The 14,083-nt window shown below is 46.7% G+C and overlaps 1 protein-coding gene across 1 annotated transcript in view; it reads left to right on the top strand.

Annotated features, from left to right (window-relative positions):
• PDLIM1 (PDZ and LIM domain 1) overlaps window positions 1-9,046 on the top strand; it is a gene marked incomplete at its 5' end in the record, with an annotated part of 23,473 nt that extends 14,427 nt beyond the window's left edge. The window contains 3 exons of the mRNA XM_010833107.1: window positions 2,622-2,773; window positions 7,962-8,079; window positions 8,512-9,046. Coding sequence (XP_010831409.1) covers window positions 2,622-2,773; window positions 7,962-8,079; window positions 8,512-8,698 — 457 coding nt within the window. The remainder of the gene's footprint in view (window positions 1-2,621; window positions 2,774-7,961; window positions 8,080-8,511) is intronic.
• Between the last annotated feature and the right edge of the window lie 5,037 nt (window positions 9,047-14,083).

The raw sequence follows: 14,083 nt of genomic DNA, 5'->3' as shown, positions 1-14,083 counted from the left end.
TCGATAGGGCTGAAAAGGTGGCCAGAGGAAGACCATGGCTCTTGGTGACTGTCCCTCCTCAGGGTGGCCCATCACCTGCCTGGGGAGATGGAAGAGAGAGGCAAGTGCAGGGGCCACCTACTGTGGGTGGACAGAGGTGGTGGCCACCCGCTCCCGCACCCACAGCCAGCACAGGTGACCCGCGGATGCGTCTCTCCCCATTACATGTTGACCTTCCCTGAGAGCAGCAGAGCAGTGGTCACTCTTGGAGGGCTCTGTCCTCAACTGTGAGAACCTGGCTGTGTACTCAAAGCAAAAACCCGGAATTTCACTGATGTGAGTGACCTTGTGACTTGAGGCACATTTAAAATGGAATGTAAACTGATTATACAATGGGTGGGTTATAAATTGCATTGCCATCTGGTATTTCCTCTTTGGCTCCCCCGGGCACACTGTCCCTCTTCCCCAGCGGGTGGCGGCTTCTGAAAAAGCAGCCGAGGCTCAGAGACTGCAGGTGATCAGGACCCAGGAACCTGGTTTGCCCATTTCCCTGGCACAGCCTTGGGGGGGGATTCCCTGTGACCCCACAGGAGCAGAGACAGGGTGCAGCGAGGAGGAGAGAGGGACTTAATCTACTTCCCTAATGCCTGCCGAGCTCTGGTCCTGTGCCAGGCACTGATTGAGGGCAGGACCCACAATGATGGAAAAGACAGGCCATAGCCCAGCCCTCGTGGGGCTTGCTTTGCATGGAAAGATAGACAATAAAGAAATAAGTATAATTTGTGGTAAAAGAGTTAGAAACATGTGGAGAAAGATGGAGCAGAGCAAGGGGAGAAGTGATGTGGATGAGGTGGAGTGTTTTAAGCTGAGGGTCGGGGACCCCTCTGAGGAGGGACATCCGAGCAGAGACGTGAGTGAAGCGTGGAGGCCATGGGGCTGTGTGGGGAGCGAATATTCCAGGCAGAGGGAGCAGGATGTGCAAAGGCCCCGAGGCTGGTGTGTCCTAGAAACCCCATGAAGGCTTGTCTGCCTGGAGTGAGCAGTGGGTACCAAGCAATGTGCTTGGAGAGGGGAGCAGAGCCACATCTTTTATGGCCTTTGTACTTTTTGTAGCAAATATTTACTCCAAAGAAGATGAATTTGGTTAAGCTTGTGTTTTTGTTATTAAAACTGTAAATATTTGGTTCTGAGTCAGATGAGAACACTTTGAGCCACATCATGACACAGTCTAATTCTTATGTTTAAAATCTCTCTCTGGCCTCCGGTCGGAGGAAAGACAGTTCCAGGGGCTGAGTGGCAGCCAGGGGACAAGTTAGAAAGCTGGTCAGCTGGGCTGTTAATGGATGGCATGGCAGTGGAGGGGGTGGGACTCAGGACAGACTTAAGAGGTAAAGCTCACTGGAGTCTGCTCCCTTTCACTCTCCACCCTCCCTCAGACCAGGCAGCAGCAGTGCCTCCCCTGGAAAACGGGCTCTGGAGGAAAGAGGCCCCAGCTTTGCCTGTCTCATCCTGTCGTGGGGAGCCCAAGGGACAAGGGGAGGTGTGGGCAGCAAGGCCTGGTTGGCCCCGTCCCTAGGCTTGAGCTGAGGCCTCTGTCACCCCCCTGCCCCCATCTCCCTTACACGGAGCAGCACTGTATTGTTTACAGAGTACTTACCTAGAGATTGCCTTAGTGAGGTTAAATCAGACAAAGGCGGATATCATGTGATATCACTTATATGTGAATCAAAAAAAAAAAAAAAAGGTACAAATGAACTTATTTACAAAACGGAAACTGAATCATAGGTGTAGAAAACAAACTTATAGTTACCAGAGGGAAAAGGCAGGGGTTTGGGGGTGGGAGAAAGGATAAATTGGGAGATCAGGATTGACATATACACACTACTGTAAATAAAATAATAACTGATAAGGACTTCCTGTATAGCACAGGGAACTTTACTCAATACTCTGTAATGGCCTAGATGGGAAACAATCTAAAAAAAGACTGGATATATGTGTATGTACGATTGATTCACTGTATACCTGAAATTAACACAACATTCTTAATCAACTGTGCTCCAATAAAAAAAACAAAGTACTTACTTTCTCATCCTTGCCACCAACCCTGTGAACTGGACAAGGTGTACACTGTTACCTCTGTGTAGTAGGTGAAGAGACCAGAGCTCCTTGCCATGAGAATGAGGAGAGTTTTATAGAGACAGAGAGAACACTTTGATATCATCAGGAAACACTGATTTCTGCTCTGGGGAAAGAATGAGGCCTGGACTAAGGGGACTCAGCTGAGTTTTCAGTGCTCAGTTGTGGTTGACATTTTCCCTCTTCTAAATTTTCTTTCGACATAATGTTGTTTATATAATTTTGAAAGAAGCACAGCATTCCTGTTCCATGGGATTAGGCCAAAGAGTAGTTGAATCACCCACTCTAGCCTCTTACTGACTTGAAGCAGCAACCAGCCCTGCCTACAGACACCTCACCGTATCATCAGGGGGGTCCGTGGCTGCATTAGGAGCTGGCTTCATCCATTGGGATAGTTTCTCTTCACTCTTTGACACAGGGGTGTCTTCTCTTGGAAGGGGGTGCTGGTGGATTTCCCCCCCCTAACTTCTGACGTGTCCTAATGAACTTGCAAACATTCTTTACAGCTTAGACCATTCTCAGCTTCCAAGTGGACTCGTCATCGATAAAGAATCTGAAGTTTACAAGATGCTTCAGGAGAAACAGGAGTTAAATGAGCCTCCGAAACAGTCCACTTCATTCCTGGTTTTGCAGGAAATTCTGGAGTCTGAGGAGAAAGGTAATCAGCCGTGTGTGTGGTCAGAAGCTGTTGTCTGAGGCCTGAGCTGAGGGGTAGTCGTTGCTGAAACACAGGTGAACACAGCCTGAGAGGTGGAGAGAGCAGTGTGCTTTGGAAGGCCGGCCTCTTAAATGCTAAAAGCTCTTTCAAAAAAAGAGGGGGACTGAATGAGCTCTCAGCCACACCTGCTTAGCTGTTTCCTGTCGCAGGCACTGAGGGAGACTGAAGGCGGCGGTGAACTTGATGGTTGTGGCGTTCTGTGGGGGTGTCTGTTGGCCACTAGTTTCGTTTGAGCCCACATACCGTGCTTCTGTGGTGGTTGGCACGTGTGAGTGGGTTAAGGTCGTGGGCTGTGACAGCAGAGTGAATGAATCAGCAGCACAGGGAAGCCAGGCTCTGGGCTTCACTTTGGGGCCATGCTCTTGTTCTTGCTGTAGGGTGGACGGCCTCTTCAAAGTCCGAGGGCCCCCGGTTTGGCAATATACCCCGGAATTGACCTTAGGCAACCCTTTGAACCTTTCTAGACTTGTTTGCTCATCTGTCAATCAGGGATAAAAATCCTTTCCTCTTAAGATTGGTGTGAGGATCAAATTACACAAAACACCCAGAGTTGTGACTGGCGCACACAGTAGGTGCTTCATAACTGTGACGATGTTTGAAACCTCATCAAGAGGTTCCAGGCCAGCCTTGGCTTGTCCACATGTGAGATCTGAAGCTCGAGGCACCCAGGGCTACCCGTTTGGCTCTGCAGGTCTCAGGAGATAGTCTTTGCCCTGTATACATCAGACACTGTTTGTTTCTTATGATAATTTTCAAGCGGATGGCAGCAACAACAGTGAGAAATTCCTGGCAGACGGGTGTGCTGTAGAAGGGAGGCTTTTCCTCCTTCTCAAAAAGGTGACCTGTGAGCCACAGCTCTCAGGCTCATCCACCTCCCAGGTCGTCATTCATAAGCACCTCTGATTCTCACTGTCAACCTAGCTACCAGTGACGTCTGGAGAGTTGGGGTTTGCAGCCCTCTACACTCTGCACTGTCCTTTTCCCTGAGGCTCGATGGAGTCCTGCCTTCTCTTGCTCTCTTGCTCCCAGTGTGCCTGTTTGTGAAGAGAGAGTTGGTACTTCTGGGAGGGACATGTGGTGGTTCTGTGAGATCCACTTCAGCCAGGCTCCAGAGGGGCTGGCTCTTTGCCCAGGACAGCCAGTGAGGGTCAGAACTGAGCTGCCTCTGGAAGAGTCCCCTTCCTCCTGAAAGTCCCCAACTGCAGAGTCAGCTCCCCAGGAGTCCTTCCTTAGCTGAAAGTCCCCTACTGAACACACCCAGCACCCCGGCTTCCTCCCCACTTTGGTGGGTTCCTTAAAGAAATTGGCAGTTTAGAGGCACAGGAAGTTAGGACAATTCTTCTTTTATGCTGCTGCTGCTGCTAAGTCGCTTCAGTCGTGTCCGACACTGTGCGACTCCATAGACAGCTCCCCACCAGGCTCCCCCGCCCCTGGGATTCTCCAGGCAAGAACACCGGAGTGGGTTGCCATTTCCTCCAGTGCATGAAAGTGAAAAGTGAAAGTGAAGTCGCTCAGTCATCTCCAACTCTTCACAACCCCATGGTCTGCAGCCTACCAGGCTCCTCCGTCCAGGGATTTTCCAGGCAAGAGTACTGGAATGGGTTGCCATTGCTTTCTCCTTTCTTTTATGCTAGAAGGATATTATCCCTGCCAGCAATATCCCTCTTTGCTTGGAGTACCTGTGCAGTTTGGAAGGAATGAGTCATATACTCTATATTAAGTTCCAGTCTTAGCCCAACTGACCGAAGTCTCGGGGTCCAACCCTAGAAGATGATAATTTTTCAAAACATGTGAGAAATCACAACTCTACTCTGAATAAATGGGTGTAAAATCCTTTAAGAAAGGAAATATCAATCTGTTCCAACCCAAAGTAGAACGTATACCTTTCAGGGCTCAGCTCACTGAATGCCCTCAGGTCACAGAGGTCACAGAGAAGGACCTGAAGCCCAGGATCACTGAACTGTCTTGAGGTGGCAGTTCCCTGATCATCAATATCTAGACCCCTTGCATCCTATATTCTGCCTGCCAAGCCAGTGGTCTCCATTCTCAAGGCTACCTCCTGGTGCTAGTTGGCAGCTAGTGCTCTGGCCATCATGTCTACTTCCAGGCACCAGGAAGGCTAACTGAGGAATCCATCTTCCAGATGTACCAGCTTTCTTTTTCCCAGAAGTCCTACATGACTATTCCATTTATATTTTGACCAGAATTTAGTCACATGGCCCTATCTAGTTGCAAGAGAGTTTGAGAATTATGGTTTTTCTCCCCTAGGTTGGATGACTGGATATCTTCTTATGCCAAATAAAATAAAGATTTTGCTGAAAATGAAAAGGGAGATAGATCTTGTGGTCTCTCCTTTATCTCTTAATATGCACTTGCATTAAATTTTCACAAAAGAAACAGCATAAGTTCCAATCCAGACATCTACCACATGCAGAAGGCTCTCAAGTAAGGGAGCTCAAATGCCTGTTTTCATTTGAGAGATAATGGTCAAAGCTCAGGGCAGTGGCTGGTGCATGGTAAAAGCACTCGGTGAGGGTTGCTGTCATTCGAGAAGGCCCGTGGCTCATGAAGCAGCCTGCACCACCAGCACTGGTGTCCAGTCTCTGCCCGTGACTCACCACGAGACCTCGAGGGAGTGGCTCGTCTCTCTAAGTCCTAGTCTCTGCACACGTCCAGTGAGGCTAATAATGGCTACTTCACAGGTGGTTTACAGCCTGGAGGGAAATGACACGTGCAAAGTGCCAGGCACACAGTCAGTGAGGCCCCGGTGGGAGGTTTGGCTCTAGCAGGTGAGAAAAGTGAAAGTGTTAGTTGCTCAGTCGTGTCCGCATGGACTGTAGCCCACCAGGCTCCTCTGTCCATGGAATTCTCTGGGCAGGAATACTGGATTGAGTTGCCATTCCCTCCTCCAGGGGATCTTCCTGACCCAGGAATTGAACCTGGGTCTCCTGCATTGAAGGCAGATTCCTTACCATCTGAGCCATGAGGCTGCAGCAGGGCTTGGTGATAACTCTCCAGACTCAATGTGGGTCTTCTCATTTGGGGTGAAATTTAGCGTCTGGACTGGGAGAAAGGGTCCAGGATTCCTCATACTCCCTCTTGCTTTAGGTCAAATTCTGAAATTTGCAGGGAGAAGGAGTCTTTTTTTTTTCAATTGTGATTTCAATATATCTAATACAGGACTTCCCAGGTGCACTCAGCTGGAGGCTTGCTCAGAAGGTATCTAGGCTCATTTTGGCAGGTGCCCAGGGTTTCAGGAGACTCCTTAGGTGATCTGTGGTTCAGATCATCAAGGGCCACCAGGTGTGCGGTTAAGGACCGTGAATTTGATTCTGTAGGCAGTATGGAGCCCTTGAGTGTTGCTGAACAGTGAAGTGGACAGAAAAAAGATGTGGAATTTTCTTTGCATTTGCAGTGTTGGCTGACTAGGTAAGAGAAGAAAATCAAGCCAGCAGGTGGTGCTGCAGGGCTGCATAAGCTGCAGCGAGGTCAGCATCAGGCAGCCCACAGCCTCCTCTACTCACACTTTGCCCAGCTCCATCAGTTCACTTCTCTCTGTTCCAAAAAGAGATGTGGGTTCTCCTACCAAGTGGGGCTCATGTGTCATGTTACTTCTCTCCTCCTGCACTTCCTACCTTTCCTGGTAATTTTTCTGTGAAATACAGTCCATCACATAAGAGACCCTGACCTCATAGGTTTGGCTTCCTTAGAACTACCGATTTTCTCTCCAAGCTTTCCAGGTATGCAAAGATGCCATTTCCTTGTCTTCACGGCAGGTAGACAGCCCAGCTGGTTCCAGCCAGAAACTGAGGGAGCTTGTTTGGGACACTCAGAGTCATGAGGCTGCCCAGCCAGGCCCCTTTGAGATCCTTTCAGGCAGGGCCAGAATTAGGATAAGGTGAGGGAGGCATTTGCTTTGGGTACAGAATTTAAGTTGGTACCCCAAAACTTGATAATCAAGACAGAAATGATACTTGAGTGCAATATTTTATAAAAATAAAAATTAATGCAAAAAAAAAAAGATTCTATAATGAACAAAGCTGGGACTGTGAGCAAGGAAGGGAGAAAGGTTTGGAAGGGCAAGATGATAACCTTGGGCTGTGCATGTTGCATGCTAAATTGCTTCAGTCATGTTTGACTCTTTGCGACCCTATGGACTGTAGCCCACCATTCTTTTCTGCTAAACCTGTGGTAGGCTCTGTGGAGTATTGAAAAAATATATGAAACAGAGCTCTGGTGGTCCAGTAATTTGTAGTCCAGACAGAGATGTGTAAATAACTGACAAACATAACAATACTTACTGGGCCAACATCACAGGAAAAAAAAAATGTGATGTGGAAACACAGCCAGCCAAATATATAGCAATAATAGTAATATTAGTAGCTTACTGTTATTATTCACGGCTACCTACACAGGTGATGAACTGGGCTGTAGGCAGAGCTCTGGAAACTAGGAGCTGGTTTTTCATGCAGAAAGCTGACTGCAGGAAGGCTGCTACTGTCTCTGCTCTGTGGCAGGTGGTTTTTATCTGACTTCTAGCATTCTGTACTATAATGATTTTGTTGTCCTTGTAATGTGGGTTTCTTTTGGCCTCTGACTACACTGCCATTTGATTACTGAGCGACTTCACTTTGACTTTTCACTTTCATGCATTGGAGGAGGAAATGGCAACCCACTCCAGTGTTCTTGCCTGGAGAATCCCATGGACAGAGGAGCCTGGTGGGCTGCCGTCTATGGGGTCGCACAGAGTCCGACATGACTGAAGCGACTTAGCAGCAGCAGCAGCAAAGTATTTTTAAGTCCCATATCAATGTGTTTGCATGTATTTAATCAGCATGTAATGTAATTTGTTTTGAGGGCTGAGCATATATGCCAGGGAGGGCTACATGTATCTTTTTCAACCATTTTGTTCCACTTTGAAGGGGAAACGTTCTCCTATTTTATAGAAAAGGAAACTGTGGACCAGAGAAGTTAAGTAACTTGCCCAGGATCACACAGCAGTCAAGTCTGTTTGATTCTGGTGCCCATGACCTTGCTGGAACATACATATAAGTGACTCTGAAAGAGCTAAATGATGCTTATACAATCCTGCCCTTCCTGGCTAACCCAAATGTTTTCCTCCTTTTAGGGGATCCCAACAAGCCCTCAGGATTCAGAAGTGTTAAGGCTCCAGTCACCAAAGTGGCTGCTTCAATTGGAAATGCCCAGAAGCTGCCCATGTGTGACAAATGTGGCACTGGCATTGTGTGAGTATCTGCCTTCCCCAGGCATCAGTGGCCCCGCAGGTTGTGTGAACCATGAAAATGTGGAAAGGGTTGGATGTTGCCCGTTGTGGGCGTGATGGAGAAAAAAATCCTGCCTGGAAAATGGAGCAGAGAGGCGAGATTGGTCCTGTGTCCCAGAGCCAGGTGGTGAAGGCTTTCCTTGGCTGTGAAACCCGTAGGGTATGAACTTGTAAAACCAGAAAAAGCTGGGCTGCTCTGTTGAAGTGGGAGGGACTTCCGGAATTCTTCAGGGGGAATGTCTCTGGCCTCCAGGCAGGAGAAGCCCCTTTATGACTAGAGGCCAATGGGGAGGCTCTGATCTGCCCTTGGAAAGGAGCCCTTTGGGAGGAGCTCCAGCCTGTCACCTTCAGGTACTCATCACTAATGGAGCACCTCTTCTCCCCCCTCCTGCAGCGGCGTGTTCGTGAAGCTGCGGGAACGTCACCGCCACCCCGAGTGTTACGTGTGCACCGACTGTGGCACCAACCTGAAACAGAAGGGCCATTTCTTTGTGGAGGATCAGATCTACTGTGAAAAGCATGCCCGGGAACGGGTCACTCCACCTGAGGGCTATGACGTGATCACAGTGTTCCCCAAGTGAGCGGGCAGCTTCCCGCCCAGCACTGCTCTCCATGCAGCCCCTGCTGCATTTTGTCCTCTGAAAGCTCTGGCCTCTCTCTTCTTCCGAGTTCTTGCTTACTTTGGTTTTGTCGCTGCTCATTCAGCATCACGTCCCCGTTTGCTAATGACTCACGCTGGCTGTGTGATGCCTGCTTTTATAATTAATGGGAAATGGCCTTGTTCGGTGTCCCTTTGCCAGCATCACTGTGTCTTCTCTTTCCCTTCATTCATCTCTGCTGCAAATGGACATCAGCCAAATTCAAACCAAACTGAATTTAATATGTCTGATGATGATTTCATTTTTACTCAATAAATTAATAGACTTAAAGGCAGTGTGGTGTCTCTTTAGCATGTGACCAAGTGTCCTCTTTCTTATCTCAAGCCAGACGAGATTTCTGAGGCCTTTCCTCTTGTTTTGGGGTTTCTACTCCTTTAAGATGTGCAGGCCTTTTCCTCCAGGTGTGAGAACATTGGCATTTGAAACAGCCATGTTCTTTTTTTGGCCCTGCTGAAATCCTGAATCCCAGAGCATTCAGGATCTTAGTTCCCAACCAGGGATGGGGTCCAGGTCTTTGGCAGTGAGAGCATGCAGTCCTAACCACAGGACCACCAGGGAAATCCCAACAGCCATGTTCCTTTATTTCTTTGCAGCCTACTCCAAATTATTCTCTGATGCTAATATAATATAGTTCTGTTGTAACAGAATATTTTCTTTACATCTGGCTGTTTTGGGACTTACCTGAAGAAATGAATGCTTTCCAAATGGCCTTAAAATACTCCCTAGTAAGTCCCTCCCCAGGCTGGTTTGCTGCCGTTACAGCCTCTCCTTTATTAAGGGAAGTAAACTCAGAAAGGTGGCCAGCAGCCCCAAACCTGCAGATTGCTCAGGGAAGTAGCAAATGCATTCTCCTCAAAGAAGAGACGGGAAGCCTGGGTGTTGAGCCTTGCATCAGAGATCTGAGGTTCAGTTCAGTTGCTCAGTTGTGTCCAACTCTTTGCGACCCCATGGACTGCAGCACACCAGGCTTCCCTGTCCATCACCAACTCCCGAAGCTTGCTCAAACTCCTGTCCATCAAGTTGGTGATGCCATACAATCATCTCATCCTCTGTCATCCCCTTCTCCTCCCACCTTCAATCTTTCCCAGCATCAGTTCAGTTCAGTCGCTCAGTTGTGTCCAACTCTTTGCGACCCCATGAATCGCAGCACGCCAGGCCTCCCTGTCCATCACCAACTCCTGGAGTCCACCCGATCTCATGTCCACTGAGTCGGTGATGCCATCCAACCATCTCATCCTCTGTCATCCCCTTCTCCTCCTGCCCTCAATCTTTCCCAGCATCAGGGTCTTTTCAAATGAGTCAGCTCTTCACATCAGGTGGCCAAAGTATTGGAGTTTCAGCTTCAACATCAGTCCTTCCAATGAATATTCAGGACTGATCTCCTTTAGGATGGACTGGTTGGATGTCCTTGCAGTCCAAGGGACTCTCAAGAGTCTTCTCCAACACCACAGTTCAAAAGCATCCCTTTTTCGGCCCTCAGCTTTCTTTATGGTCTAACTCTCACATCCATACATGACTACTGGAAAAACCACAGCTGAGTTTACCAAAGCTTATCTTCTGGTGACTAACCACTAGTAGAGTCATTGGCTCAAACAATGGCACTCTCATCACTCTAGAGACTGATTTGTTAAGAGATGGACAGGTCGTTCCACCGACCCTACTCTGAAAGAGCAAATCGTCTGCCTTTAGTATTCACCACCATGGGTAATAGCTGATGTTTTTCATGGATGATGTCCTTTATGGACCAGCTTTCTAAGAGTAAGTATCCTAATTCGATGGTAACGCTAGGATTTTACTTTGCAGTTCTCCGAAACTTGGACGCACCAGGGACAATTTAGACATAAGCAGTTCTAGTCTATAAGACCTGAAGCAAAACTTTCAGGCAGAAAACTATTTTGAAGTTCTTGATTTTTCTTTTCTGTTTGCAATTAGTTCTTACTTTGGGCTTCCGATGTGGCGTTAGTGATAAAGAATCCACCTGCCAATGCAGGAGACACAAAAGACACGGGTTTAATCTCTGGGTTGGGAAGATCACATAGTGGAGGAAATGGCAATTCACTCCAGTATTCTTACCTGGAAAAATCCATGGACAGAGGGGCCTGGTGGGCTACAATCCATGGGTGGAAAAGAGTCAGACACTGCTGGGCACAATTGTTACTTTAAACTCTTTTCTATTAAGTTTGTAAAAGGCAAGATGATTGAAAGTTCTTAATTTGGGCAAATCCACACAGAATGAAAGCTCTGTGAACCACAGCAAGTTTGCTGGATTTACAAATACAATAACAATTGTGATTTGGGTTTATTGATTGGAAAAGGATGAATGGGTATTACACTCTTAGAACTTTTTCCAGTTCTTTTCCTCAGATAATGTGCCAAATATCTGACACTTGTTTAATGACAGTATTATTCTTAGGAGTGGATCTGAGGTGCAGGGTGCCTCCCTTCCAGAGGAGGTCAGATCCTGAGAGTGTCAAGTGACCACTGTGGCCACTATCTACAGCCTCCAAGGCTAATTAACTTCCTAAGAATGAAACAGAGTGTCAGCTTTACTGTCCTCAGTACAAGTTGTGTGTTTTATGGCCAAGAACTCCTCTTTTTCGGTTTATGGAGTTATTTTAGCCAAGAGTAATTTTAAGGTTTGGCCTGTTGTCCTTGCCTACCATGTTCATGTGATTTTATTTCTTCTGTCATGCTTAATCTAAAATGAGGGCAAAAATAGAAGGAATGTATTGGAATATCTCTAATATTCCAGCATTCCTTAAACGCTATGCCTTTCGACAACTTCCTGATGAGGAAAAACAGTCACAGACTTTGATGAAGTGATTCCCTCTGATTTGCAATATTCTACTTCTTGATTTAGTTAGTTAACATCAGTGGTCGTCCAGGATAAAGCCTCCTCCGGACAGGCTTCTCTGCTGGTTCACCACGCCTAGGATCTGATGTGCCCACGTATCCAGGGCACACCTCAAGGGCACACATCACATGAGACTCATCACATAATCATAGTCTCCTGAAAGGAATGAAGCCCCCATAGGAGCTATTCTGTCTTTATCAGTTTTGTCAACTGAGCAGGGAGATAGTCCACAAATATTTGGTGAACAAATCAGTAAATATATGCTTCATCCTTGTCCAAAGTACAGTGCAAGCTACATATGTGATTTAAAATTCTCTAATAACCATAATGAAAAAGGAAAAGGTAGAACCAATAAATCAATTTTAATAATACATTGTTTTGGGCTTTCCTGGTGGTCCAGTGGTTAGTAATCCGCTTTGCATTGCAAAGGACACAGATTCGATCCCTGGTCCGGGAAGATCCCACATGCCTCGGATTAACTAAGCCCAGTGTGCCACACCTACTGAGCCTGTGTGCTGTAGCTACTGAAGCCACCTCAATGAGAAACCCCCACACTGCAACCAAGAGTAGCCCCTGCGAGCCACAACTAGAGAAAATCTGAGTGCAGAAACCAGGACCCACAACAGCCTAAATAAATAAATAATACATTGTATTTAGTACCATATATCTAAGTGTTATTTTAATCTATGCCACTGGCCACATTTCAAATGCTCAATAGGCACATGTAGCTACTGGCTACCTTTGCTAGACCACACAACCTGCACCTTCGTTAAAACAAGACATCTTGGATTTCTGTTTTGCTTCTAGGTATCATGTTTTTCCTTGTTCTCATATGTCCCAGATCTCTTCTAATTGCCTTGCACTCTGGCTTCTCAATTCTGCCCATTCTCCACTAGGACTGCTATTTTGAAAGCATCCTGTTGTTTTCTCCAGTCAAACCCTATGTCAACTTAAAAGTACACAACCTGAGGGCTGTGAGCTTAAGCTTTATTCAGAGTCTTAGGACTACTGCCCAGGAAACAGTCAACCAGTAGCTCTGAGTAAGCTGCTCCAAAGAGGTAAGGGAGAAGTCAGTATATATGTGAATTTTATGACTGGGAAATACAAGTAGTTAAGCTTACATCTTGGTAAAAGATCACTGCTAATCATGAAGAACAGACATCTCAAGTTAGTGATTTCAGTACTTTTCTACACATGTGAAGATGCAAGAATCTGGAGTCCTTGAACTTCTTCCCAGGACATGCATCTAATTATCTAGAGGCCAAAGCACAGAGCACCTCATCCTGTTTTTCTCATCCTGAATTCCCTTCAGGGTACACTGTTGGTAGGTAACTGCAGTGGGTTATGATTTAACCCACTAGTTTAACTGGGTGATGAGTGATGCTCTTTGTTCTTTTTGGTTCGCTTCCCACTTTGGGTCATAAATTTGACCAAGGTGTGGGAGGCATTTCATGACCAATTTGTCCCGTGGGCTAGGAAGACTCATTCCTAGGATAAGAATTCCATTGATTGGCTATTCATGTGCTATATTGAATTAGGCCCTGTTATCCTATAGAGTCTCTGTATCATCTATCTTACTAGACTGTTGTGATCCAAGAAATGTTTCCCCCATGTTGCTTTTCCCCATATTTAGAGTTCAGTTCAGTTGCTCAGGAGAAGGTAATGGCACCCCACTCCAGTACTCTTGCCTGGAAAATCCCATGGACGGAGGAGCCTGGTAGGCTGCAGTCCATGGGGTCGCTGAGAGTTGGACACGAATGAGTGACTTCACACACACACCTCTGTTTTGAAACTACCTTCCATCTCCCTCCTTAGCCCACCCCTCTAGGTTGATACAGAGCCCCTGTTGGAGTTTCCTGAGTCATACAGCAAATTCCCGTTGGCTATCTATTTTACATATGCTAATGTAAATTTTGACAGTTTATTGTCATCCACACAGTCATATTATGATCGACACAGTCAAAGGCTTTGGCATAGTCAATAAAGCAGAAATAGATGTTTTTCTGGAACTCTCTTGCTTTTTCCGTGATCCAGCAGATGTTGGCAATTTGATCTCTGGTTCCTCTGCCTTTTCTAAAACCAGCTTGAACATCTGGAAGTTCACGGTTCATGTATTGCTGAAGCCTGGCTTGGAGAATTTTGAGCATTACTTTACTAGCGTGTGATATGAGGGCAACTGTGTGGTAGTTTGAGCATTCTTTGGCATTGCCTTTCTTTGGGATTGGAATGAAAACTGACATTTTCTAGTCCTGTGGCCACTGCTGAGGTTTCCAAATTTGCTGGCATATTGAGTGCAGCACTTTCACAGCATCATCTTTCAGGATTTGAAATAGCTCAGCTGGAATTCCATCACCTCCACTAGCTTTGTTTGTAGTGATGCTTTCTAAGGCCCATTTGACTTCACATTCCAGGATGTCTGGCTCTAGGTCAGTGATCACACCATCGTGATTATC

The sequence above is a fragment of the Bison bison genome, unplaced genomic scaffold (assembly GCF_000754665.1).
Source record: "Bison bison bison isolate TAMUID 2011002044 unplaced genomic scaffold, Bison_UMD1.0 scf7180017862979, whole genome shotgun sequence".
NCBI classification, from domain to species: Eukaryota; Metazoa; Chordata; class Mammalia; order Artiodactyla; family Bovidae; genus Bison; species Bison bison.
Note: the sequence above shows the minus strand (reverse complement) of the source record. Positions and strands in the feature narration are given on the sequence as shown.